This window comes from Lycium ferocissimum, chromosome 5, assembly GCF_029784015.1.
Source record: "Lycium ferocissimum isolate CSIRO_LF1 chromosome 5, AGI_CSIRO_Lferr_CH_V1, whole genome shotgun sequence".
Taxonomy (NCBI): domain Eukaryota; kingdom Viridiplantae; phylum Streptophyta; class Magnoliopsida; order Solanales; family Solanaceae; genus Lycium; species Lycium ferocissimum.
The window spans coordinates 20,868,920-20,896,527 of NC_081346.1; the positions used below are offsets into that span (position 1 = coordinate 20,868,920).

At 38.0% G+C, this 27,608-nt stretch overlaps 1 protein-coding gene and 2 long non-coding RNA genes across 3 annotated transcripts; 1 reads left to right on the forward strand and 2 right to left on the reverse strand.

The window, feature by feature from the left end:
• Positions 1–14,123: 14,123 nt before the first annotated feature.
• Positions 14,124–14,717, reverse strand: LOC132056450 (uncharacterized). Its single transcript, XR_009414774.1, has 2 exons — positions 14,673–14,717; positions 14,124–14,551 (listed from the first exon to the last, which is right to left on the reverse strand). It is a non-coding gene; the product is annotated as an uncharacterized LOC132056450 (long non-coding RNA).
• Positions 14,718–18,499: 3,782 nt separating this feature from the next.
• On the reverse strand, positions 18,500–19,327 carry LOC132057642 (uncharacterized). The gene is made up of 3 exons (XM_059450266.1): positions 18,763–19,327; positions 18,622–18,713; positions 18,500–18,532 (listed from the first exon to the last, which is right to left on the reverse strand). The coding sequence occupies exons 1-3, from the start codon at positions 19,325–19,327 to the stop codon at positions 18,500–18,502; spliced, it is 690 nt and encodes a 229-aa protein (XP_059306249.1).
• A 6,178-nt stretch (positions 19,328–25,505) lies between these two features.
• Positions 25,506–26,699, forward strand: LOC132056452 (uncharacterized). Its single transcript, XR_009414777.1, has 3 exons — positions 25,506–25,592; positions 25,802–25,892; positions 26,361–26,699. It is a non-coding gene; the product is annotated as an uncharacterized LOC132056452 (long non-coding RNA).
• The last annotated feature ends 909 nt before the right edge of the window (positions 26,700–27,608 follow it).

The window sequence follows — 27,608 nt, forward strand, 5'->3', positions numbered from 1 at the left end:
ACACCTATAGCAAACATTCGATCCAGAGCGGCACTCCCCAAGATGACTCTTCCCACACTTAGCACAAATCGGATTGGTGAAGTTACTGCGAGTCACACCGGCTCGAGCACCGGGCACGGCGACCTGAAATGCCGACGGTTATCTTTCACGAACTTGAAAACCGGAGCACTTGTCTTGTGGACGGAGCAGTCCGCCGACCGTTCTTAAAGAATTTCCCCGTTTCCGTTCCCGCCGAACCGTCCGGGGACTTGACCCTCTTATTGAACTCCTTGTCTTTCTCTTTCGCAAGGCTTCCTCCTCCTTTAGCCTTGTCTCATTGCCTCGTACGAAAGCAACCATCTTGGAGATGGTCATTCCCCCATTACGTGCAAAGAATGTTGGCCCCATCATACAAATGGGAATCAAGTCCTCCAACAAACCTTCTCACTCTCGCCCTCATATCCGACCATATGTGGAGCATGCTTAGCCGACGATAAATTCCAAATAGTAGTCCCGAACCGACCGCCATTCGCTTAAGCTTCGGAATTGCTCGGCCTGCTTCCCCCGACCTCTACCGCATGAAGTGGTCTAGGAATGCACTTGCAAACTCATCCCATGTAGCATCGGGTGCATCCTCACCTCGGGACAATTCCCAAGATTCATACCATGTGTTAGCAACGCTTTGCAGCTGATGAGCTCCAAAAGTAGCTGCTTCGGTCTCAGAATCGTCATAATCTGAAGATTTTCTCAAGAGCATCAATGTAGTCTGAGGGTCTTCGTCTTTCTTTGTCCCCGTGTAGGCCGGGGGATTCATTCGAGAAAATCCTTAGTCTTAGAAGACTCTCCATTATTTCTGAACTTGACCCCAATTCCTGACGTTGGGCCTGAGCTGCTACCAGTTGTGTGAGCATATTGATAGCACTCCTAACATCCCCATCCGAATCAGTAGGAGGTGTAACAGTAGGAGCGGTTGGGGCTGCTGTCTGAGTCGGAACGGTCTCTTCGCGAGTTGCTTCCGCAGTAGCCCCTTGGCTAGTGGCTGTAGCCTTTCTGGTGTATTTTCTTTTCGCGCATTTTTCGAAAATACGTACACGCACGAATTAGAAAGACATCCTAAAAGAAATCGCTCTAATCGCACGATCTAGAATATGAAAGAAGTGAGACAATCACCCGAATGTCTTGGTGGTCAATCGTTTATATGCATGGGGTCCTCACACATATAAAAGTGACCCCCTCGGACACGGTTTCATAGACTCCCTAAAGACACTTGAACACGGCTCGATACCAAGCTTTGTCACGCCCCGAACCATGGCACGAGCGTAACACGGCACTCGGGCCTTGCTTGCATGTGTCCGAGCGAACCTCATGGCTTGCTTGTCAACATGGGCATCAAAACAATATATCTATATAATGCAATTTAAATAAATCATAAAAATATAATTTGCGGAATAAAGTCTTGAAATTATCTCATAGCATGAAAATTCATGAAAACGTAATAGTCTGCAAACATGAAAGCATAACTGACTCTGCGAACTAATATCTGTCTATGAAACCTCTAAAACATGTCTGAATACTAACTACCAGGACATGGCCCTGGACTACCATAAACTGCATACTAATATAGACTCCATGTTGAACCCCGAGAGGAGTGGGGCTCACCAATAAGTTGATAACTGAGGTGATCCTACGCGCGTGCGTATGCTACCCGAAAATCGGTATCTGCACCGCGAAGTGCAAGCCCCGGGCAAAAGGGACGTTAGTACATGGTGAATAGTACTAGTATGTACAACCTGCTGAAATGAAGAACATGGCACAACATAGGCATAGGACATGAACTGAAACTGAATATAACTTGAACATGAGCATGAAACGTGAGTAAAGTCCAAAAACAGTAAATCAATGAAAATACATGTATATAAAACTTCTTGTAACGTGGGGAATGCTATAGTGTAACCGACAACATGATCTGGTACTTGCGTCCTACCAGGAGAACACTCACACCTTGCCAGGGATATGAGATTTAAGTAATAATAAGCATGTAAGGATCCAAACTGCATAATGAAGGTGTTGCCTTGCTCGACAACCCTTATCCTACGGTGGCGACGTAGTTTCGGGCTATACGAGCCTTCGGTTAACTAAGCAGTCCCAAAAACATGAACATGATATAGTTGGCTAAGAAGCCCATGATTTTCGTGAAATAACTTGTAAATAACTTGTAATCATGATTTCACGAAATAACTTGTAACATGATTTCATGAAATACCTTGTAATATGGTTGAACCCCGGCTCAATAAAAGAAAAAATAATTTCGCAAGGCAAGGTTTCACGAAAGTTCTACCTTATAAGGCAGAATTAGTTAATGCTTTAAGGCAGAACTTATAAAGCAGACTTTGCCTTGTGATTTTTTTTTTTTTTTTTTTGTGACTGAGCTGGAGTTCGAACGCAGAACCCCGAGATATTTTCGACTACTTTTTTAGGCGAAGATGGCAAAAGTTAAAGACCACCCAGATTAGGGGGCAATCGTGCGAATTACCCATAGTAAATAACGGCAATAGTAGTCCCAGATAGTTAACCTTAGGGACATAAGTTATCCCAATTTTAAATGGAGGGTAAAAGTAGATCAAATTGCAAAGTATATGGATAATTTTTTATTATTTTTTCCTTTTTTTTAGTGTTATCAAATACTGTATCATCAACTTGGGTTGTACTCTCTCGATTTTCTAGCACCAAAATTATAAGGGTAAAGTACGTATATGTACATATTAAGGAGATATATTTTTAGTGTGCTAAATATGATGAATATTGGTTGAGTAAGATAGAAGCGCACGTTAAGACTTTTTCTCCCTAAGCGCACGTTATGCTAGGCACTGCTAACTTTCGCTTTCTGGTGAAAATGGCACGAAAACGTAAAGCGGCTACCACCCAACCACCACAAAAGCCTCTGGTGATAGCTACTCCTAAAGATTCTGTCACGACCCAACCCCGTAGGCCGTGACTAGTGCCCGAGCTGGACACTCGTACACACCTGCTAACTATAATCAGTCCACAACTAGCATAACAAGAACTTATACATACAGAAAGTCAAGACGTCCCCTAAAGCGATCGCATACATATATACATATCGCAGTCACAACTTTCAGCAGATAACATCGTGCATAAGCCGGCAAGGCTATCATAACATGCAGTATCCCAAAACATATATGCATACGCAAGCCGATAAGGCTGCCACGGCGAATGGGACCGCCCAAAACATAAATCATACGGGCACAACTGAACAGTACTATTCATAACCCACACATATGTCTACAGACCTCTAAGAGTAACAGCAGAATCATATGACGGGACAGGGCCCCGTCGTACCCCTGAATCGACGTACATATACACAACGAAAAAGTCTGTACCAAAATATGGGCTCCGGAACAAGGGAGCGCTCCAAGATAGCAGAATGGATATCCTAAGCTGGCGGATCACCAAATCGAGCGTCTGTACCTGCGGGCATGAAACGCAGCCCCGGAGAAAGGGGGTCAGTACGGAATATGTACTGAAGTATATAAAGCATGAGATACAGTAGACGGGGTATAACCAAAGTAAGAAGTACAAAAAATGCGTACAATATCCAGAATATCAAAATGCTTACCTTTGAAACACAAACATGCATATTAATATTACATATATACATACATATATATCCGGCCCATTATAGGACTCGGTGAACATGGTCGCCACCCCGTCATTGGCGCCATAACATATCATACTCCAGAACACAGCATAACTCCGTAACACATCATACTCCATAACACATCATAACTCCGTAACACATCATACTCCAGAACACATCATACTCCAGAACACATCATACTCCATATATAGATATACAGAACCCGGCCCTCTAGTGAGGGACTCAGAGAAAGATGCAAAAATGTAATGCACACATAGGATGGTAAATAGTCATATGTATATAAATCATCCTTTGAGACTCAATAGATAAGTAAGTAATCAACGCTCGAGGGTTAAGACGATAGTCATGTTAAGTTCTTTCAAAATGTCGTTAGAACTATACAAAGGAAAGTCTCGGGGACCATGGGCATGTATCAAACCAATCCGAGCCCGCCTATGGAAGTTACGGACATTATTCGCTTTAGGACCCTCTACGAACGTATCGAAGCGATCCGAGCCCGTCTATGAAAGTTACGGACATTATTCGCTTTAGGAACAAGAACTCTTTATGCAACATTTACTATCCAATCATACAAAAGACACAAGGGCCATAGCTCGACTATATTAGGAATGCTAACATCAAGAAGTGAATAAGAATCGTAGACATGCTCGGAACTTATGAATAGAGTTACCCCGAGGCTCGTATCGTATCTTACTTACATCTAAGACATGCCAAAAGAAAGAAGGGATAGGCTTTACATACCTCGTCCGCTTCCTAAGCTAATCCGATCTTAAGTCTCGGGCTTCCCAAGATCTACAACAACGTCATTAGATACTAAACATTAGTTATAGGTACTTAGGAATTCAATCCCAAGCTAGCATTTTATTTACAGAAATTCGGGCAGCATTTCCTTTATGAATTCAACAAACCCCGAGAATTCAACTCGGCCAAATCATCAACAACAACACCAACAACCATATTAACAACATCAACAATTAATTCAAAACGTATTCTAACGTTAGTAACTCTTTTCTACATAATTCGACGGCGTTTCATTTACATTCAATTCAACCACATACAATCAAGCTAACATCAATGCCCACACGTTCAAGTACTAACCCGAGATAATTCAAACAAGACTCAAGAACACTTCAAACAATCCGCACAATATTCAAAATGGCCCAACCAACATACAACACCACCCGAAACCTCTAAATTCAATAAGAACAACAACAACACATTCCTCTCTTCCAAATCCATGAACTATACTAACAATCTACACGTTAACAACTTCATTCTCATAAATACAAGAAACTATATTAAAATCACATTAGCTTCTACAACAGCCCACAACGATTACAACTTCAACTTGAACCATTAAACCTTCATTTTCATCATAAAATCCACAACAACAACAACCAAAAATACTAAGTAAATTTAGTTCATTCCTTCTACACAAAACAGCCCATACACGGCTTAACATCAACATACATGGTTCCATGAATTTCATTCATTTCTACACACTACAACACGTTCAAACCATCCATAACACATGTAAAAGAAGATCAAACCTTACCTTTTTCACTTAACTTCTCAACTTGGCTAGGGTTGTAAATTACAAAAATGAATGGTTTGATTGCTCCAACAACTACTCCACGTTAATAAGAACCTTCCAATTGGTTGAAATGTTAGAAGAAAATTATTTTTTTGATCAGTTCTCACAACATCAAACTCGGCTAGCCATGGCCGGATATGGTCTCTCCAAGCTTCTCCAAGTTTCTTAAGTTGAAAATGATGAATAATTGTCTTGCTAGTCATCAATTATCTACATATATGATTCATACAAGTGGACACATGCCCCACTCATGGCTTGGATCAATCAAATTTGGCCAAGCCATGGGTGGGAGCCCACTCACTCCACACGGCCACTTGTGGCCTTGTTCATGAAATAATTAACTTTCCCGAAATAGTCTTGTCCTTAACTTATCGCGGTTAGCTCGGAATATCCCAACGTACAAAATACGGGATGTAACAGATTCAATAGTAGAACCACAGGAGGAACTGACTAGTATGGTTACCCCTGACACGGGAACGCAACAACCCCTAGCTCCAATGCAATTTACCCAGTGGTTGCCAGGGTCGAGTAATACTTCCAAAGTACAACAAGCACCAACTAAGATGATGACACAGCGACCAATGGAGACACAATCGAAGGCCACACCTACCACCACTTTTGTTGATGAGATAGTGGCAGCGCAAGCAGCTCGGAAACTCACTTACTTAGTGGGAAATGACGTAGCTTCGGTGGTAGCTAGACGGAATAATAGAGCCCCTAAAAAAGGTAAACAACTTTCCAACTTTCCACCAATACTTAAGGACGGTCAGAAGGTGGTTAGATTGAACATAGCTGAGATTCAACAACAGAAGAAGAAGTGGGATTGTGCTTTAATTGGGCATGTAGTGGGGAAGAACCCTCCATTTAAACAAATGCTTAAGTTTGTTTATGTTGTTTGGAACTTTGTGGACATTCCTAGGGTATTTCTTCATGCTGATGGATATTTTATATTCAAGTTTGCTACTGATCAAGCTTAGGTCGATGTTCTTAAAAATAGCCCTTACACTTTTGATTATAGACCCATGGTCTTGAAGAGATGGTCTGCAGATTTCAGGATGGGGAAGGAATCAATTAGGCAAATGCCTCTGTGGGTGAATTTTCCTAATTTACCTGTGGAGTATTGGGCTACTTAAAATTTGGTTAGCATTTCAAGCTTTGTGGGCAAGCCTCTGTGCACTGATAGGCTAACAGCTGAGGAAGAGAGGCTGTCTTATGCTAGAATTCTCATTGAGGTGGATACAACCCAACCTTTACCTGAGTGTACCGATCATAGAGGAGGCAAAAGGGAGGACAAGGATCAAATATATTGAGTATGACTGATGGCCTGAGTACTGCCAAGACTGCATGTGATTGGGTCATGAGACTGCTCATTGTCCAATCGCTAAAGCAACAACAGAGACAAAGAAAAAGAAGTAGAAGGATAAGGAGACAGTTACCAATGACAAACCAAAAGACAAGGAGGATCCTAAAGGAAGAAAAAAGCTTGTTCAAACTCAATGGCAAGCTAAGGATCCTCCTTCTATAGCTGGACATTCTCAAGAGACAACACAAACTGATGCTATTGCTAAGGCTTAACCTGTAGTACTTGACAAGGAGGTAACACATCACTCATCTTCTCAGCCTGAGTCATATGCCAAAAAATTAGCTACTACACTCCCCAATCAAGTTCAGTTAAGCAAGTTGGGCTTTGTGGGTGACAAGAATGAAACTGTGGGTGATAAGAATGAATCTGCCATAACCCACCATGATATTTTGCTCTTGGAATATTAGGGGGCTCAACCAGCCCTTTAAGCAAAAAGAATTGAGATCTTTTTTGCTTAAACATAGAATAGATCTCTTGGGTTGTGTGGAAACAAAGGTGAAACAAGGTAAAGCTGAAAAAATACAAAGGTTCTTAGGAGTTGAATGGAGTTGTCATGCTGATTACACAGTAGACCCAAATGGAAGGATATGGATCTGTTGGAAACCTCAAAATATCAATGTCACTATACTTGTAACAAGATCACAACTGGTGCATTGTTATGTTGAGGATAGGGCCTCTACTTTTGCAACATACATGACTTTTGTGTATGGTTACAACACTTGCATTGGTAAGAAGGACATATGGGCTAATCGAACACTATTACACAATTCCATAGCTAACACATGGGTTATACTGGGGGATTTCAACACTTGTATTTCAGTTGATAATAGAATCAATGGGGCACCTGTGCAACAGTAGAAAACACAAGACTTTGTAGAGTGTATAGATGATCTGGGCTTGGGGCACATATCTAAAAGGGGGTGTGACTTCACATGGAGTAATAAGAGGGATGCTTTGGTGAGGGTATATAGCAGGATTGACTGGATTTTGGGGAGTGTTGATTGGTTCATAAAGTATGCCACTATAGAGGCACTATTTGGCAAACCTGAATGCTAAGACCAATCTCCCATTATTGTTAACACCAATATCACATTTCAACCAAGCAAGAAGCCTTTCAGATTATTGACAGTCCTGTTAGCACAAGGCAACTTCATAGCCATGGTACATCAAATGTGGACTTGTCAAGTTCAGGGGCACAAGATGTTCCAGGTCTGAAGGAAATTGAAAATGCTAGGGGCACAAATTGCACAGCTCAATAAGGATCTTTCATCCTTAAATATGAAGTTAGAGGATCTAAGAGCACAATTGCAGATAGTGCAGTCTAATCTTGCTAACAATTTGTTTGATGGAAACCTAATAGCACTTGAGAGAGACTACTCCCTCAAATACAGAAATGGGATGGTATTCATGAACAAGTCTTGAGACAAAAATCCAGGGCAACATGGATAGCTTGGGGGGATGCAAACACCAAATTCTTCCATGTACATCTTAAAGCTAGACAAGACAGGAACAGAGTAGCTTCAATCTGCAATGCTCATGGAGATAGAATAACTGACCCTAAATTGATACAACAAGAGTTCATTACTTTTTTCCAATCTTTACTAGGGATTGCTGCTGAGGAGATACCCTGCCTTGATTCTAGTATAGCTAAGGATGGACCTTGTTTGACACCTGAGCAATAAAGGGGTCTATTGCAACCTGTTACCAGAGAAAGGGTGTTCCTCACAATGAAGAGTTTGCCTAATGATAAAGCACCAGGACTGGATGGTTTCCCTGTTGAATTCTTCAAACAGTACTAGCATGTTGTAGGCCAAGAGGAAACAAATGCAAGTATTCAATTTTTTTGAAAATGGCCAAATGCTTAGAAGTATTAATTGTGCAACTGTTACATTAGTGCCTAAGGTTGCAAATCCTAATCATGTAAAGGAATTCTGACCTATAGCATGTTGTACTACTGTCTATAAGATTATTGGCAAAATTCTAACAAAGAAAGCTAAAACAAGTAGTGGACTCCTTAGTAGGTTCCTCCCAGTCAGCTTTTATAGAGAGTAGAAGCATCCTAGCTAGATAATGTCATTGTGGCACATGAGTTAATCAAAGGATATGGGAAGAAACATGTGTCAGCTAGATTCTTCATGAAAATAGACCTTAGGAAAGCCTATGATTCTGTGGAATGGGGCTTTCTAAGGATGGTTTTAATAGAATTTCGATTCCCAAAGACAAATGGTGACCTGGATAATGACATATGTAACTATTATTAGTTACTCAATTTTGATTAATGGTTCATTGACTGAGGAATTTCAAGCTAAGAGGGGGCTAAGACAGGGTGACCCTATGTCTCCATATCTGTTTGTCCTTGTTATGTAGTATCTCAATAGGTCACTCAAATAACTAAGGCATGATCCCAACTTCTACTATCATCCCAAATGTGCCAATCTACAACTCGTGCATATATGCTTTGCTGATGACTTATTAATATGGTGCAGAGCTGATAAAGGTTCTATTCATCTATTACTAAAGTTTTTGACCATTTTTCTGAGATGTCAGGTATGCAAGCCAATTTAGAGAAAAGCTCTTTCTATGCTGCTGGGATTACAACAGAACTCAGGGATCAAATACTGCAAGAAATAAAGTTTACACTAAGGGAAATACCATTCAAATACCTTGGGGTACCACTGTCCTCAAGGAAACTCAGTATACAACAATGTCTACCAATGGTTGAAATGATCCCTGCTAGAGTCAGATGTTGGTCTTCTAAATTTATGTCCTATAGTGGTAGATTGCAGCTAATTAAAAGTGTTTTATTTGAGATGCAGACCTACTGGGGGCAGGTGTTCTTATTGCCAAAAAAGATCACATCAATGGTCACGACAATATGCAGAACCTTTTTATGGACAAGTAAGGATGCCAGTTCCAAGAAAGCACTTGTAGCATGGGATACTATGTGTCTTCCAAAAGTTGCAGGAGGATTGAAACATCATAAACTTTGCTACTTGGAATAGAGTAGCCATCTGCAATCTACTATGGGCTCTGTCACATAAGAAAGACACTTTGTGGGTTCAATGGCTTCACAATTTTTATATTAAGAGGCAGGATCTTGGTAGTATGGAGACACCTAGGCAATCTTACTGTCTTGTGAGGAAGATCTTTAAAGCTAGAAGTTGGTTTCCATTGATTGATGTTGTCACACACATTGAGCAGTTTGCACATGGTGGTAGATACAACATCAAAAAGACCTATATTGTATTCCAGTAGCACTATACAAGACAGAGTGGAAGAAACTGTCATTGTCATCAAGCACATTCCCCAGACATAACTTTATCCTGCGGCTAGCAGTTCAAAACAGATTGGCAATTGTAGATAGGTTGGCAAAATGGAACATCCAAGTTCCAACTAATTATGTATTATGCAAGTCCTCTACAATGGAAACAATGCAACACCTGTTCTTTGAATGTTCCTACTCAAAATTTATTTGGCAAACACTACTATCTTGGGTTGGGATCACAAGGCAGATTGGTAGCTGGGCTGAGGAAGTAAAATGGCTATCATATCAGGTTCATAATAACAGGCCAAGATCAAGCATATTGGGATTTCTGATAGCTGGAGCAGTGTATCACATTTGGGCAGAAAGAAATGCCAGGAGATTTCAAGGAAAGGAGACCAGTGCTACATGTTAGGAAAATTGTCCTGGAGTTACATATTAGATGTCACGCCCCGAACCATGGCCTGGGTGAAACACGGCACTCGGTGCCATACTGCATGTGAACGAGCGAATCACATAGCTTGCAGAATCATCATGAGACATACATGAGCGGAAATATAGCATGAATGTGATGAGCTTTTATGAAACATGAGAATCATAACATTTATAAAAGTACTGGTTTAAAACATGAATGCGGAAATAACATGAGTTGAGCCAAAGATGGCTAAACACCTTGCATGTCTAACATAACTAAACTGACTAGTCTATGAAACCTCTAATCATGAGTCTTGACTGGAAAACGTACTTGCTGGGACAAGGCCCCCAACATACCTTTAAATATATAACTAGTAAAATAAAGATAACTGACTAAAACCCCGAATGAGATGAGGCTCACCAATAAGCTGATACGAGCGAATCTTACTGAGCAGGTATGGCATCCTGTAAATCCATACCTGCATCGTGAAATGCAGGCCCCTGGGCAATAAAAGGGGATGTCAACACATTGAATGTACTGGTATGTAAAGCAACTGAATGAAATAATATGGGACATGAAAATAACATAATAGAGACTGAACTGAAACATGATGATGAACATGAGTACATATACATATATAACATGTGTAAAGTATCTTGAGTAGGGAAAGCAGTAAATATAACCGACAACATGGTCTGGTACTTGCGTCCTACCAGCAGAACACTCATACCTTGCCAGGGACATGAGATCCTCATCGTCCTAAGCATGGGTGGAGGGATCCTAATCCGACGGTGGCTACGCAGTTTCAGGCTGTTTGAAGCCTTCTCGGTAATTAATGCAACTCCCAAAAACGTGAACATGTAAAAATAAATGGCACTTGCTACCCATGGTTTCATGAATCATAACTTGCTGTGCGGGGATATCATAAATTATAACTTGCTTGCATGAACTTGTAAAACATAGTATTTTCTTGAAAAATATCATAGCATATCATAAGTTGTATGTAAGAACCCATGGAATGAGATATATGGGTTTTCATGGATTACAGACTGATTTTCAATAATCATATGGAGTCATTAAGAACACAATGATAGAATAATAGCAATTCATACATAATATAATCATGGACATGGACCTAGGGTTCTAGTTTTCGTAAAGATTCATACTTTATGGATTAAGAGGCATGGGGAAGAACAATGATATTCCCACACGTAGACAGTAACTCTACATAACTTAATCGCTCCAAAACTTTGAATTAAAGACATGAACTTTGAAGAAGATTTCCAAAATCTTGAATCTTGAACCTTGAGATGGGTTTCCTTGAAAACCCTAGGTTAGGAATGATGATTTTTTGTTTAGATTACAAGGATATATATTAGAATTAGCTTACCTTGGTGTTCTTGATGATGGGAGAGGATAGGAGGTTGTTCTAGGGCTTGGAAATGTGAAGAATGAAGTGAAAAAGCCTTAAAACGAAGTTTTAAAATTGCTGTCGGACCTATTTTACGCTTTATTTTATCGCCTGTAAAAGATTTACGGTCCTTAGATCCTACCGTAAATCAATTATAGTGATTTGGGCTTTCTGGACCTGTTTTACGCCTACGGCCCGTATAAATTTTATGGCCCGTAGATTCTACCGTAAATCGGCATAACACTGTTTTAGTAAAACGGGCATAGCGTTTTGTACAGATGTGTGTTTGACCTCCATAATATACCGTTGGAAAAGAATTTCAAAGATCTACAACTTTCAAGAAGGAAATTTTCACAAATTCCTTACAGATTTTTTTGTATACTCATTTTAAGTGAGACATGGTGCAAACTCACTTGAAAATACGCTCCGTAGGGTAGCTTCCGACTTTCCTTTGCTCAAGGGCTCTTCTCATGTCTTGATTGGGTTTCAAACACCATTTCTACACTACTCAAATTGGGTTCATTATACCCCCGTCTTATGAGTCAAATCTTAGCCCGAATGCACGAGGTGTTACATTAGAGGTCAACAATTTTGTAAATGGCATAGGCTGTTAGAGAAGTTAAATAGATATCCTGTATAAGCTGCTTTCCTTTTCAATTGTAACTAGCTTAATATAGGAAGCATAGGATCTAATTCTATAGTCCAACATGAATCACTGGTTTGTAATTCTCACTTGGTTAAATGAAATTTGTTCTATTTGACCAAAAAAAAAAAAGGAGAAATATTTACGAAACGTGACGATAGTTTTCTATTTACAAAACATAACCTTACAAATCCTATACAAAACTTACTTTTAACCAAAAAAAATATTGCTTAAAAATTTATTTATGAAATATGTGTATGTCAGTTAAGGCTTAAAAGTTTGCTCAAATTTTAGTGTATGAAAACTGTATGAAATGTGTATATCTTGTCAAGGCTTAAAAAAATCAGCTCAAAATTGTGTGTACGAAAATGATATGAAATTTGTATCTCGCTCAAGGCTTAGAATTTCGCTCACATTTTCGTGTATAAAGTTCATGCTAGATTTCTACAAAATTAATACAAATACAACAATATTGTATACATCTTTGATACAACATTCAAGACTTAAAATAATCGCTCAAATTTTTGTGTATGAAATGTGTATATCTTGCTCAAGGCTTAAAAAGTTCGCTCAAATTTTGTGTATGAAAAATGTATGAAATGTGTTTATCTCGATTAAGGCTTAAACATTACGATCAAAATTTTATGTATGAGAATGATATGAAATGTGTATATCTCGCTCAAGACATAGAATTTCATTAACATTTTTCGTATATAAAGTTCATATTAGGTTTTTGAAAAATTAATACAACTACAATAACATTGGAATAACTTTCATACAATATTTAAGGCTTATAGTTTTCACTCACAATTTTGTATATGAAAACTATATTAAAAATTTCGCTCACACATAGACATTTCATACATTTTTCATCCAACTTTTATACGCAAAAATTTGAGGTAATCTTTTAAGCCTTCGAGAAAAAAAATTAAATTATTTTTTTAAAAAAAGTTTAAAATATATTTTTTTTAAATAATTATTTAAAAAAAAATTATTTTCTGAAAAAAATAAAAAAATGAAAAATATATGAAAATCCGTCATGTTTCATTAAATATCGTTATGTTTTCTAAATAAGGAAAATTATCTATATATTTTGTAATAAAGAGTTTTAAGTAGGTACCTTATATCATTTTCCCAAATTATAACATGCTTAAGACCCCAATTCAATGGGTTTGCTTATTTCTTTGATATTCTGATAGATATACAAAATAGATATAAAATATTGATAAGGCGGATTGGGGACTGATTTCCACTAGGGTTGGGGGGGGGGGGGGGGGGAAACTTAAAATGTATATAATTTTAAACATAAAGCAGTAAATTTGGTTCTTTTTCCTTTAATTAAATTCACATGGATGTGTTTTAACAAAAAAAATCAGAAAACTAAATTCAAAATTAGCAATTCCACTTCCGTTAGCCGAAAAGGACACATTCGAGCCATTTGTATAACAATAGAGGTATAAATATGCCACCGTTTTGACAAAGAATATATTTTTCTTCTAAATCATATCCCTTAGTCCCAATTTATATGACATCATTTAACTAGCCACTAAATTTAAGAAAAAAAAAAAACTTTGAAATTTGTGATCCAAAATAAGCCTTAGATGTTTGTGTGGTTAAAAATCATATCATTGAGGATAAAAGTGGAATTTTAAAGTCAAATTATTTTTAAATATAGAAATGTGACATTCTTTTTTGGACGGATTAAAAAGGAAAGTGCACATAAATTGGGATTCAGAGAATATTTAGGGGTATATTTAGATCTTTTCCCACATAAAAATGACAAAAAGTTATTGTGGAGAGACATTTCATTGCTTGAACAAAAGGGAAGGGAGAACAATGCATACAACGGGTTTACAACACCATACTATATAATTTTAAGAACAATGGATGCAAACATGGTTTCATAGAAAACCATACATTAATGAACCACGGGAAACAACCATCCAAACAGGGGTAGAGTGAACACGAGTTTAACTTGGTTATGAAAAACCGGTGAATCTTTTATTGTAAAAACAGTACAATAATGCAAGTCGGATTATGTGCTTAGCAACAATCAAGAATCCTAACAGTTCTGTTCATTGGAGGTAGCATTAATCCCAAAACCATCATCACTCGATGTGTGCAAATTCCGTCTTTTGTACTGCCACACCACAACTGCAATCAATATTGGTATTCCCACAAGAAATTTTATCACCCAAATAGTACCTGTAGAATTTCAAAAAAAAAAAAACACACACACACACACACAAAATAGATGTAGTAAGAAAAATATGCACTATAATTTCTTGAGACTACAGTTTATTGGATCTGAATTATTGAGCCTTACGTATTGTATCATCGCCGCACAAAAGAGGGTTACAAGTAGTAGTATCCTGGGCTACAGAGCTTGTTATGAATGTGGCAAATAGAAAAACACTAGCAAAAAATGAACTTGTTATCGACATGTTGTTAATTGAATATTCAGAGGAAAATAGAAAGATGGTATGGAACTTAGTTTTTCTTGATGTGGTTTATCTACTGATCCAGTTTTCTTGGTTTTTTGATAAATGACATGACCTCTCCCCAGCGCGTCCAATACGCAATTGACTTGACTTAGAGCTTGTTTGGCTAGAGGTGGGTGTTCGATTTTTTGGTTCGGTTTGGCTATTTCGGGTTCGGTTTTTTGAAGGTGGACACCAAACACCGAACCAAACTAGTTCGGTTCGGTTCTTTCGGTTTCGGTTTTTTAAAGTTCGGTTCGATTCGGTTTCGGTTTTTTCAATTCGGTTTTTTTAATATAATATTAGAGGCGATTCCATTGACACTAATTCATATTCTCAAAAGCAATAAAATATAAAACTGATAAATTGAAATCAAAATCAAACAAACAGGATACACAAGAACAGAAAACTATAATCATGACATAGGATTACTAGGTGTTATATACATACCGTAAGAATAATTAAGAAAACACATAAAGGACATACATTAATCCTAAAGAGACATCCTAGTTACCTTTCTTTGTTAAGGATATTTGATTTTTTCAATTGAAGTGGAAAATTAGGGATACAAATGCAAAAGACGACTTATTACAATTGGGATTTTTTTTTGCTTTAAACTTAATGGGCTTGGACTATTTTAATTTTTTTGGGTAATGTATTAAATTTCGGTGCGCGTTCGATTTTTCGGTTCGGTTTTATCAAACTTCGGTTCGGCTATTTCGGTTTCGATTTTTTGACGATGGACACCAAACTAGTTCGGTTCGGTTCGATTTTTCGGTTTTCGGTATTTATGACAAGCCCTATGTTTGGCCTAGCGGTTTTGAGGCCAAAAGTGTTTTTTTTTTTTTTGAAAAAGCACTTTTTTTTTAATGTATGAGGGTTTGGCCAATTAGAAAAACTGCTTTTAAGTAGAAGCAGAAGCAGTTTTTCTGCGGTTGGGGAGAAGCAGAAAATTTCTGCTTCTTGAAAAAAGCAGAAGCAGAAATAAGATAGTTGGTTGCATGAGATAGTTGGTCATAAACCTATCATTCGGTCAAATATGTCATAAACCTATCATTCGGTCAAATATTAAGATATTAACATCCTCTCTTCGAAACAGAAATAAGTCATATGGGGGAATTTGCATCTAAGTTTGTACATTTCAAATAGGGAATGATGGGGCCAAGGGGGTGATGATCAAAATGAACTGGGATCGAAAAAAAAGTGGTAAAAGTAATGTCGATAAGAGGAAATATGTTGAGGCAATTGTTCATGATGGACAATTGGTGAAGGCAATGTAATAAGAAATAACAGGCACGTTTGGGTATTTATTTTCTAAAATGTGTAATTTTTTCTATAATTTTTTTAAAAAAAATGTATATTTATCCATTTCTTATTCCACCGTTAAATGTACATTATTTGGCATTTCAAACAGAAGTTGCAGCTAATATAAAAGAGTCTAAAATATTTGTTCAACAAAATGATACTATTTTATTTCTATTTTTTATCTTTGTAATTTCTTTATAAATTAAGAGATAAGATAAGTATTTTGATGACATTTTGAGAGTTTGTTAAGCTTAACTGGTAATAACAGAGTATCTATATCATAGAAAATCTTAATCTATAATAAGACTGATCCAAAAAAATATATAAAATCTATAATATGTCACACATGGTTCATATACATTTATATCTATAAATCTCTTTTTTTCTTTAAAATAATCCGCGCATCGCGCCGGTACTTATACTAGTATTATTAAAAACAGGATAGTTTTAGGACAAAAAGTGGTTAGATTTTTTTTTTTTTTTTTTGGCAACTGATGAATTTTATTATCAAAAATATAACTTTACAAAGCTGTAGTTTCTCAGATTTCCTACCAACAACCTTGGACATAAAGCCCCAAGGCTGCTCACTACTCATCCCACTCATCTACTATAGCTCCAGTAAGCTACTAAGCCACCACCTTACGGATAAAAGTTGATTTCAGACAACTTCCGTGAGAGCTTCTTTTGCATTGCACCCCTTCCTACAACCTCCTGGATAATTATTCTAATGATGGGAGTTGCAGGTCTGCTTTGATGTTGAAAAATCCTCAAATTTCTCTCTTGCCAAATCTGATGTACACAAGCAGCAATAGCCATCCTGCAAATTATTGCATCAGTAGAATTCCCTCTGGCGTAGTCACTTGCATTCTTCAGCTCTTCTTGCTAACCACGTACAAGTCTATTAAATCCTTGGCAAGTCAAAATGCTACTCCAAACACTGGTGGAGAATGAGCAGCTAAAGAATAAGTGTTCAATCAATTCATTCTCCACAGTGCATAGCGGACACACAGTCTCATCAGTAATCCCCCATTTCGCCAATCTGTCACTAGTAAGTAGTCTTCTCTAAGCTGCTAGGATTAGAGTGAAGTTCCATTTAGGTAGTCCTCCATTATTGCACGTTAGCTTCTTCCATGGCACTTTTTGAAAGGTACCTCTCAGTCTTAAGTACATAGTTTTGATTGAAAATTTTTCCCAGTTCACTATCTCATCCATGCTTACCCCAGCAGTCTCGATATACTCCTTAGCCTTCATGATTTTCCTCACAACCCAAGAAGCTTGTTTAGGCACATTAAGCCATATTGGGTGTACCTTTCCATAATAGGCATGTATCCATTGCACCCAAAGTCTATCCTTCTTTTTGCAAATACTCCACAACAACTTACAGATAGCAGCCTTGTTCCACATATATAAGTCAATTACGTTAAATCCTCCTGCTGTTCGTGGGCAATATATGCAGTTTCCCAAGCTAATAGAGCTTTTTTAGAAGTCTCAGTCCCACCTGTCCAGAGGTATGTTCTGCATACTGTCTCCACTAGCTTTAGAATTTTCTTAGGGATCACAAAAATCTGCGACCAATATACTTGTACAGAGAACAACACAGTCTTCAACAATTACAATCTACCCGCATAGGACAAGTATTTAGCAGTCCATGATTGCACTCTGCCTAGCATCTCGTCTACTAATGGTTGACATTGGGCTATGGAGATCTTCTTTGTGCTTATAGGTACTCCCAAATATTTAAATGGGAGCTCACCTTTAGCAAAGCCCAGGGCCTGGATAATCTCTTGTTGTTCATATTGACCAACCCCTCCGAAATAGATAGAGCTTTTGCTCAGGTTAGCAATCAGTCCAGAGGCCTGTGAGAATCTAGCAAAACACTCATACATCAATTGTACAAAACCTATATCCCCCCTACAAAATAAGAGTAAATCATCAGCGAACCCCAGCTGCACCAAGTTTAGTTTCTCACACTTTGGATGGTAGTTAAAATCTGGGATATTCCTGAAAGTCTTCAATGATCTTGAGAGGTATTCCATAGCTAGGACAAATACATAGGGGGACAATGGATCACCTTGTCGTAGCTCCTTTTTTTGCTTGAAATGGTTTTGTGGGATTCCCATTAATCAGAATGGAGTAGGATACTGTACAGACACAGCTAATAATCCAAGAAGCAAATTTAGTAGGAATGTTCAGCCCACACAACACTTGTTCTAGATACATCCACTCTACGGAATCATATGCCTTCTGCATATCAAGCTTAATCATACACTTGGGTGAGACTCCCTTCCTTCCATACCCCTTTACCAGTTCATGACTTAAGATTATGTTATCAATTATTATTCTCCCTGGCACAAAAGCAGACTGACTATTATCCACTAAGAAATCCATCACTTTTTGTAGCCTGTTAGTCAATACTTTAGATATGATCTTATACAACACAGTACAACATGATATAGGTCTATACTCTCTGACAGTAGAAGGGTGTTTTACCTTAGGCACCAGAGTGACTGAAGTAACATTGATTGCCTTGTACATATCAGAAGTGTCAAATAACTGCTTCACAGCATCAGTAACATCAGCTCCTATGATTTTCCAAGCTTTCTTGAAAAAAATGAGAATTAAATCCATCACTTCCTGGAGCCTTTGAATCATCAATTCCACACAAGCCAGAGTATATCTCCTCAAATGTAATAGGAGCAACGAGCAGCAATTGTTGCTCCTTGGTCAATATGTTGCCTTGTTTCATGATATCAGGATTTATAGCAGGTAGTGATGGGGATGTTGATCCCAGCAGCCCCCTATAGAACCCTTGAATTTCCTCTTCAATTCCCTGGTCAGATGTTATGTAGACCCCCTGAGCATTCACTAAGCTTCTAATCATGTTTTGGCTATATCTACTCTTCATATATGCATGGAAATAAGTAGTATTTGAGTCACCTAACCTTAACCAATTAGCTCTAGATTTTTGTTTATATATACTTTCCTCTACTACTACCCATTTCTCTAGTTGCTGCCTAATTTCCTTCTCTGCAGTAAACAAAGCAGAAGCAGTATGTGAGTATCTCATTTTCTCCTGTATATCTTTTAGCTTTTGCCTCACCTGTTGCACCTTTGTCTCAATCCCCCGAAATTCAGTTGTATGGAGGCTCTTTAGAGCAGTTTTGACCTTCTTAAGTTTATTCCATACTGATGCCATGCCAGCAGTGCTATGTCCTTCCCAGGTAGATTCTATGGAGTGCTCAAACTAGCTATGTTGTGCCAAGTGGTTAAAGAACCTGAAGGGCTTCGGTTTCCTCGGAGTATTAGCAAATTCTATGCACAAGGGGGAATGATCAGAAAAACCTAGATCAAGCACCCTCACATCAAGATGAGGATAGGTATGCATCCAGTCAGAGTTAACTACAGCCCTATTTATCCTACTAAAGACATATGAGTTTGTCCAAGTATAGTTTCTCCCAACTGTTTTCATCTCAGTCATACCAGCAACTGTTAGAAAATCTTTAAAATCTCTAGTTTTAGCTTCCATTACATGGCTTCTACCATATCTATCCTCCTGGTCTAGCACCGCATTATAATCCCCCATACAGAGCCATGGCCCTTGCTGCATTTGCTGGAGGTTTAACAAATCAGTCCATAGCCTTCGTCTTGTTTCTACAGTATGAAACCCATATATTGCGAAAACTAAACCGTACTCTATCGACCGTAGATAGACGAATATACCATGGATATATTGATCCTTAACACATGTCATATTAAAGGTTACTTCGTTTGGGTCCCATACTATCCCCAATCTTCCTTTACCACTAGGGTTATAGTTATCGTACCATTGCCACAATGGCCATATCTTCTTTATTATTCTACTAGCATACTTTTCTTGGACTCTATGTTCAGAGATAGCAATTAGAGTCACTTTATTCTCCCTCATAAACCTCGGCATCTCCCTTTGCTTATAGGCCTTGTTAAGGCCCCTAACATTCCAAGTGACCAGCTTCATGTGGAACCATTCTAGTGTTACATCCCGTATTTTCGTGCGTTGAGTTGCATCATAGGTTAGTCACATAAGCTCAAAGGACAGGATTATGTTTGAAGTTATAAGTGTTTATGTTATGTTCAACAAGTGATAAGCAAGTGCCGCGAAGGTTGGAGGTTAAACGAATCGGAAATAAAATAAAATAAGTTTTGCTAAGTTTGGGATGTTGAATAAGTTATACAGACAGTATGGAGTTTTGGACATATCCAAGTATGCAAATAAAGAGATCGGTGTATAAAAGTTTTAGGTCTCGAAATAATTTTCGCGGATGAACAGTGACTGCTACAGTGACTTCGGAGCAGCTATATAAAGGGGCTTAACCCCTCATTTTCAGCCAAGAATCAGCCCAAAAACACTCCAAATATTCCAGAAAATTCCCCAACCTTCCACCACCAACTTTTAGCCCGAAACCAGGTATAATTCCCAAATTTCGATCCAGACAGCGTATAGTTGCGACTTCAAAACTGCGTATTGAGGCTTTGTGGCTTAAGTTCAAGGTGGAGGAGTAAATATATAGCATTATTATCAAGGGAAAGGTATGAATCTCTTTCTATTTGTGTTAATATTAGTTTATTTACGGAGAAGGAGGCCGTAAAATCGTTATAAAATGGTTCTATGATGGAAATATGGGACAAACACCATATGGGATGTTTATGAAGTATTTTGAAGTTGGAAATATTATGGTTAATGTTGGTATTGTTGTTGGTTGTTGAATTGAGAATTCGGGCTAGGCATATAAACAGGGGAGATCTTTGCCCGATTTTCGAATATAGAATAGTTTGATTTGAAACTTGGTACAAGTGTGCGATGAAGAGGCTAATGTTAATGTAAATCCTCTTAAATGTAGACTTGCACGCTCGGGCAAATAAGCGTAGCTAATAGGAGGCGGAACAGGTATGTAAAGCCTATCCTTTCTTTCTTTTGGCATGCCTTAGATGTAAGTATGATACGATACGAGCCTTGGGGTAACTCTATTCTTACGATCCGAGCATGTCTACGATTCTTATTCACTTCTTGATATACGCATTCTTAATATAGTCGAGCTATTGCCCTTGAGTCTTTTGTACATTTGGATAGTAATTGATGCATAAAGAAATCCTATTCCTAAAAGGTCCTATGATGAAAATGTCCCTAACTTTCATGTATGGTCTCGGATTGCTATGATATGTTCGTAGAGAATTCTATAATGAATAATGCCCGTAACTTTCATAGGCTGGCTCGGATTGGCTTGATACATGTTTATAATCCCTGAGACGTTATGTGACATATTTTGTAATGATATTTCAAGAGTCCTAAGTGTGACTATTATTCGGATACTCGAGCGTTGATTTGTCTACTTACTTATCTATCGAGTCTGAAATGATGATTTATATGCATATGGTTTCTCACTACTCTGCTCGTGCTAGCTGTTATTACTTCTTTCACCGAGTCCCGGGCCGGGTATGTATTCGTGCACAGTTTCACTGCATTATTCACCGAGTCCCTCACTAGAGGGCCGGGTATATATATATATATATATGATGATGTGATGATGGCGCCACCCGGGATGGGCCGAGTATGATGTACACATGATGGAGACAGGATCTCCTCCACCGAGTCCCTCGCTAGAGGGCCGGGACACGTTATTCACCGAGTCCCTCACTAGAGGGCCGAGTACGGTATATATATATGATGACATGATGATATGATGACATGACGATATGACGATATGATGATCTTATTTACCGAGCCCCTCACTAGAGGGCCGGGACACGTTATACATGCATATGTACAAGATGATTATTCACTTATGTTTCTAAGTCCCATAATGAATTGGATATGATATTGACATGCATGATTTATGCTTCAAAGGCAAGCCTTATGGTTTTCTGGTTATTGTACTAGTTTTCTACACTCCTTATTTCAGTATGATCCTGTTTACCGTATTCCATGCTTTACATGCTCAGTACATATTCCGTACTGACCCCCTTTCTTCGGGGGCTGCGTTTCATGCCACGCAGGTGTATACAGATGAGTAGAGGATATTAGCGAAAGATGTTCCGGTGGATTGGCGACCTCCATTTCCTTAGAATACTTGTCGAGTCGGAGTATCTATGTTATGGTATCTTGAGTTATGTTAGAGACTTTGCGAGATGAGTCACGTATATAACACGTCAGTCTTGTAAGCGGCTCTGTAAGCCGATGTATCATTATGCATTATGTTACAAACTTCATATGTTTACAGATTTTCCTTGATTTGAGAAAGACGAAAAGCACGTTTTTTTGAGAAGCTTACATTATACACTCATTTCATGATTTAAGGGCCCAGTATGATTATGAGTGTCACGAGAATCAGCGGGTTCGCTCGGCCCTAAGTAAGGGTCAAGTGCCCATCATGCCCTATCGAAAGTTGGGTGTGACATCTAGCATGCATATCATGTCCCTTATGGCTTCCAAGTACCACTTATGCTACTCCACCCTCAGAACTTCCAAACTGTATTGCTACATGATTTTTATTGGTATTAGGTATAGGCGCATTCGCTTTAGCAGCCGACTTGCCCCTCGCTACCTGCCAGCCGTCCTCAACTGTAGCAAGAGCTTGCTGTATAGGCATCTGGCTTATCTGCTGTCCTCCCTTATCAGTCCCTTGCACTAGAGGAGCTGATATACTTGATGATCCCGCCTCAGTGGTCCCTCTAGATTTTCGCTCCATCCCATTCGTGAATTTCTTGGCCTGATTGTGTAATACAACTGATCTTTTAGCCTGTGGGGGCAAACCAGTTGCATTAGCTGCTGGTATAGGTTCTTTAGGTGGGCATACATGCCCCAGCTGTAAGCAAGTGCTGCAATATAGAGGCTTCCATTCATACACAACTTGTTGCTTGAATTGCTTCCCATCCGGGTCCTTTAGCTTCACAAAGGTAGGTAGAGGCATAGTGATATCCATCTCTACTAGGATCCTGGCATATGAAATACGATCCACCTTGGATGTGCAATCGTCAGCATAAATTGGTACGCCTAAGCTACTTCCAATTCTACTCAGTGTTTCGTTTTCCCAGCAGTTAAGAGGCAAGTTGGGCAGTTTTACCCAAAGTGTAATAGTTTTCAGAATCTCCTCGTGAAAATTAAATTCTGCTGTCCAGGCCTTGACTATTACAGGCTTGCTATTGATGGTATATGGACCAGAAAATAGCACTGCATTCTTCTCTTCCTCTTTGCTGAATTTAATCACAAAAAAACCATCATTATGGTAGTATATTTTGGGCTTAGTCACAAAATTCCACTGCCCAGCAATGAATCTCTCTATAGCCCCAATACTCGATGATTCCCCAACCACATACAGGATTATCGCACCCCTCTATTTTTCCGTTCCTTTAGCAATTTCATTCCTCTGGAGTTCTACAATTCGTTCCCCATTTTCAATTACAGGCGCAATAAAGGATAGGGTCATGCCCTTGGATGCAAATTTGTTACCTGTGACCATTGACACCCATGACCGCTGCTCCTCCCTTTTTTGTTGTTCTATTACCTCTATTGTTGTGTGTATGTTCAGGTTGGTCTTAGGAATCACTCTCCCCGAGCTTTGTGTCTCCCCCATGTTTGGGGTTGTTTCCCCACTTGCTACTTTGACCACCTCAATATGACTAGGGCTAGCTAGTAGTATGGATTGTTCAGTCGTCTTGTTCGTCGGTTCCCCACTTGTCGATGGATTTGTACCCATTGAAGCGGCACTTGGTGCTCCATGCTTCTCTATGCTTCCATTCTTCCCTGAGAGAAATTTCGAGAGCTAAAGCTTCTTCGTTTCCTTCGCCGTGTCTTTTTTAGGCCGTCCCCTCCCCATTTTTCCGGCAGGCGTAGGTTAACAGCTCACGCTAATCGTGCGCCCAGAGAAAGTTAGAGAGAGAAAACGAGTGGGGTGCTCCTATAGATGTTATAGTTAAAAAAAAAAAAAAAAAAGTCGTTAGATTAGTTATGAATCAGTTAATTTTGTTAATTTTTTTGAATATTAATTTAAAAATAATAATTGAAAGTTACCAAGTGGTAAAGTTAATAACTGCAAAACGAGAAACGCTGGGATAATTAGTTACTGTTTGCAATTTTTTTTTTACTGTATTTTTAAAAAATTCAAATTGACAGTTACTTTAGGAAAATCAGAAATAAAGAAAACTAATCCTAACCCACCATGAACCCCACGTCCAACTACCACTTCCCATTTCCCCCTTAATCTGCACCATGCTCACACAGATGAATATAAGTCATCACCTGCACAAAAATGTTAAAAATATTATTTAATAATATATTCTTAAGATACGGTTAAACATCTTCTTAGAAATGATAACTATTAGGTCATGATCCTAAGATACGGTTAACATATGGTTGGAAAAAATCTGCAACTTTTTTATCCTAATATTTAGTTAAACTTTTAAATTCAAAGCGGTAATAAATAGAGTCCGTGGCATTTTGCACCCTTAATGTGTGCTCTTTTTTTCAACTTGCATCCTATCCTATTTTTTTTTTTTTATGATTTAAACCTCAATCTCTTTATTTCCTTGGAAAACAATAAATCCACCCTTTTTATAAATTTACCATGAGGGCAAAATAGGAATACAAATAATATATAATAAAAAATAAATTACAAAAAATTAAAAGAGAGCTCACCACATACATTTCTCTCTCTTTCCATCAAAGCACAAAGGTGCTTACTTTCTAAAATGGTTCTTTGCAGCTAAGATCAATAGAAGCAAAATACCAACAAAATCAAAAAGCAAAAAATCAAGGAAAATCAGCTAGATCTACAGATCGCTCAATCTTCTTCCTCTCCGCCTATTCATCAACTTGGAATGGATGTCCAGATGATCTTCGCCTCTACCAGCTCGTTGCTGAAGCTATAACCATCGAAAAAACCAATGTTTCCTCGACCCATCGATTTCTGGTGAGTGACCTGTTTCAAATTAATTTCTGTCATTTCATGGTGGGATTATGACTGCGGTAGAAGATTTCCCCAAATAGAAGCATGTTTGTCTTTGCGCCTCTTTAGTTTAGTGATTGAATCTGACCTTTTGCTTGAAATCGATCAACAAGAAAATAGGCAAAGCTACATTGGGTTCTCTTCTGTTTCCTCGGCCCATCGATTTCTGGTGAGTAGACCTTTTCAACTTAATTTCTGTCGTTTAATACTCTCTGCATATGTATTAGTAATGGAAAATAGGCAAAGTTACATTGGGTTCTCTTCCATTTCAGCTGGGTTCTTTAATGCTTGATTTTAAGCTCAAACAAAGCAATCAGTTTGCTCATCAGCACATTCGCCGAAAAAAGCAATAAACGATGCAATAATTAACAACTACAAAATTTCTCATCTTATCGAACAGACACATACACGATTTATATCCAAAAGCATTTAGATGAAGTCATTTAAATTCAAAATGTAACCATAGCAAACCACTAACTCACGGTTATATATCTTCGTCTTTTCGCTTTTACAAACCAATTTTTATAGTTTTGTTAAGTTACTTATTTTTGGTTTCAGTACTTAATTTGATTGTGGAATACAATCAAATTCTAAAAAAGATATTTTACTTGCTATTATTATTTGGTTGCGATTCGTTATTTATGTTGGTTTTATGTCCTTTTGACGATTTCAATAAATGTTTTATTTTGCAGGAATAGTATCAACACGTATAGTGATGATGATGATGAAAGAGATACACATCTTTATTTTGCTGAGTTCTTGAAAGAAAACAGGCGGAGATTGGTAAAAATTTTAATTTAACCGTTTACTATTAATTGGTATGCTTTCTGAATTTAAATGAAATTTGAGTTAGAATTTTAACTTCATAACCTATTATATATAGCTTTAGTTACAGACGATTCAACGTCTAAAAAAAAATTCGGGAATCATTTTCCCTGCCAATGTATAATTCACATAGTGTTTTATTTTATAAAATGATCTTACCTTACATATTTCATTTTTCAATAATGCCTGGCAACCATCTGGGGTAGATTTAAAAGACTTCAGATGGATTGATTTGTCATTGCCAAGAATTTAGTCTTTAAAAATGTAATTAAGTGTGTTCAGATCTCAAATTACCATGATTATGAAGAAGAAAAAAAGAAAAAAAAAATAAAACAAAATATTGTTCACCTATTAACCGACATGCATGCATAATGACCTGCTTACAAGACGTCCTACTTTTCATTTATGTTTCTTTGACACTTCCAGGTGGGGACAAGCTCCCTTAGCTTGAAAGGATGGCACCTTTAACCCATACGGTTGATTATCACGGATTTATCATACATCATTCTACTCAGTTATACGTTGCATCGATCTAGTGTATTGAAAGTAAAAAAAAAGTGAAAAACAAGTTTTGGTTGTTTTGCAAATTCCAAATATAACTTCAAATTGTATTTGGAATTTTTATGGCCAAATACCATAAAGTGAAAAAAGTGAAAAAAAATTCTGGAAAAAAATGAATAATTCTCATGGACAAACAGGCCCTTAGACTTGCATGTTGCAAGATGACCATTTAGCATGCAGAAGCAACTTGTTATAATTACAAGAGACTTGCATGTTGCAAGATGACCATTTAGCATGCAGAAGCAGGTTGTGGTTTGAAGGATTAAGACAAGAAGCATTTAATTGAAGCATGAAAGAGTCCCACCATTGAAGCCATAAATCTCAATTGTAAGTCAAAATCGAACAAACTGTTATCGTTGTATTCAAAATATAGACTGAAAATAGAAAACGTTTAAAACAACAGTGTATTTTCGAGCCCACGGAAAATTGTGTTTCCTTAAGAAATTTAATCCCCTCACAATTGCTCGAGATTTGGATTAAATAATGAAAATGGAAAATAAATTTGGTCCAAGAAGATTATCAATCAATCAGATCATTTGATGAAATTCAAAGTCAAAGCCGAGCCGAGCCGAGCCAAGCAATGACAACGGTGCAAGGGGAGTCTCTCTTCTCAACTCTTTATGCGCTAGAAGATATGCTTCTGCATATAAGCATACAAATGTTGCTTTCTACCACTAATGTAGGAGAAAGCTTACTTGAAAAAGTTACTTTTTTCAAATTCTGCTTCCATCCATTTCTCGATTCACACTTCATCATTAAAGCCCACCACTTAGTGTCTTTAAGAAGCAACAATTTGCCACTTGAATAGGGAATGGCTATAATCTGAAGAAAAAAAATGCATGAAAAAACTGTCTGATTTACAAGTAAGGATTAATCACATCTAGATAAGTATGTTTCCCTTTGAAATTTCCATAGTGAACACTCATCGGATACACTTGATCAATCGGTAGATTTGATATCCTTAAATCGTCGAACTTTGATGTATATCTAGACAACATATGTTGCGCAATTAACCCTTAACCATTCTTGGTTCTCATTGTTGTGTTTGTTTCAGTCATGAACACCGCCTAATTTCATGAGTGCGTAGAGAAATAGTCTTACACTAATTCTCCT

What these genes read in the sequence shown, in the direction of transcription:
- LOC132057642 (XM_059450266.1), bottom strand. Translation starts at nt 19,327, where the DNA reads ATGGCATCAGTATGGAATAAACTTAAGAAGGTCAAAACTGCTCTAAAG. An exon ending in TGATTCAAAGGCTCCAGGAA is followed by an intron (nt 18,714 to 18,762) that starts GTGATGGATTTA and finishes GGAAAATCATAG; the next exon opens with GAGCTGATGTTACTGATGCT. An exon ending in CAGTCACTCTGGTGCCTAAG is followed by an intron (nt 18,533 to 18,621) that starts GTAAAACACCCT and finishes ATTGACTAACAG; the next exon opens with GCTACAAAAAGTGATGGATT.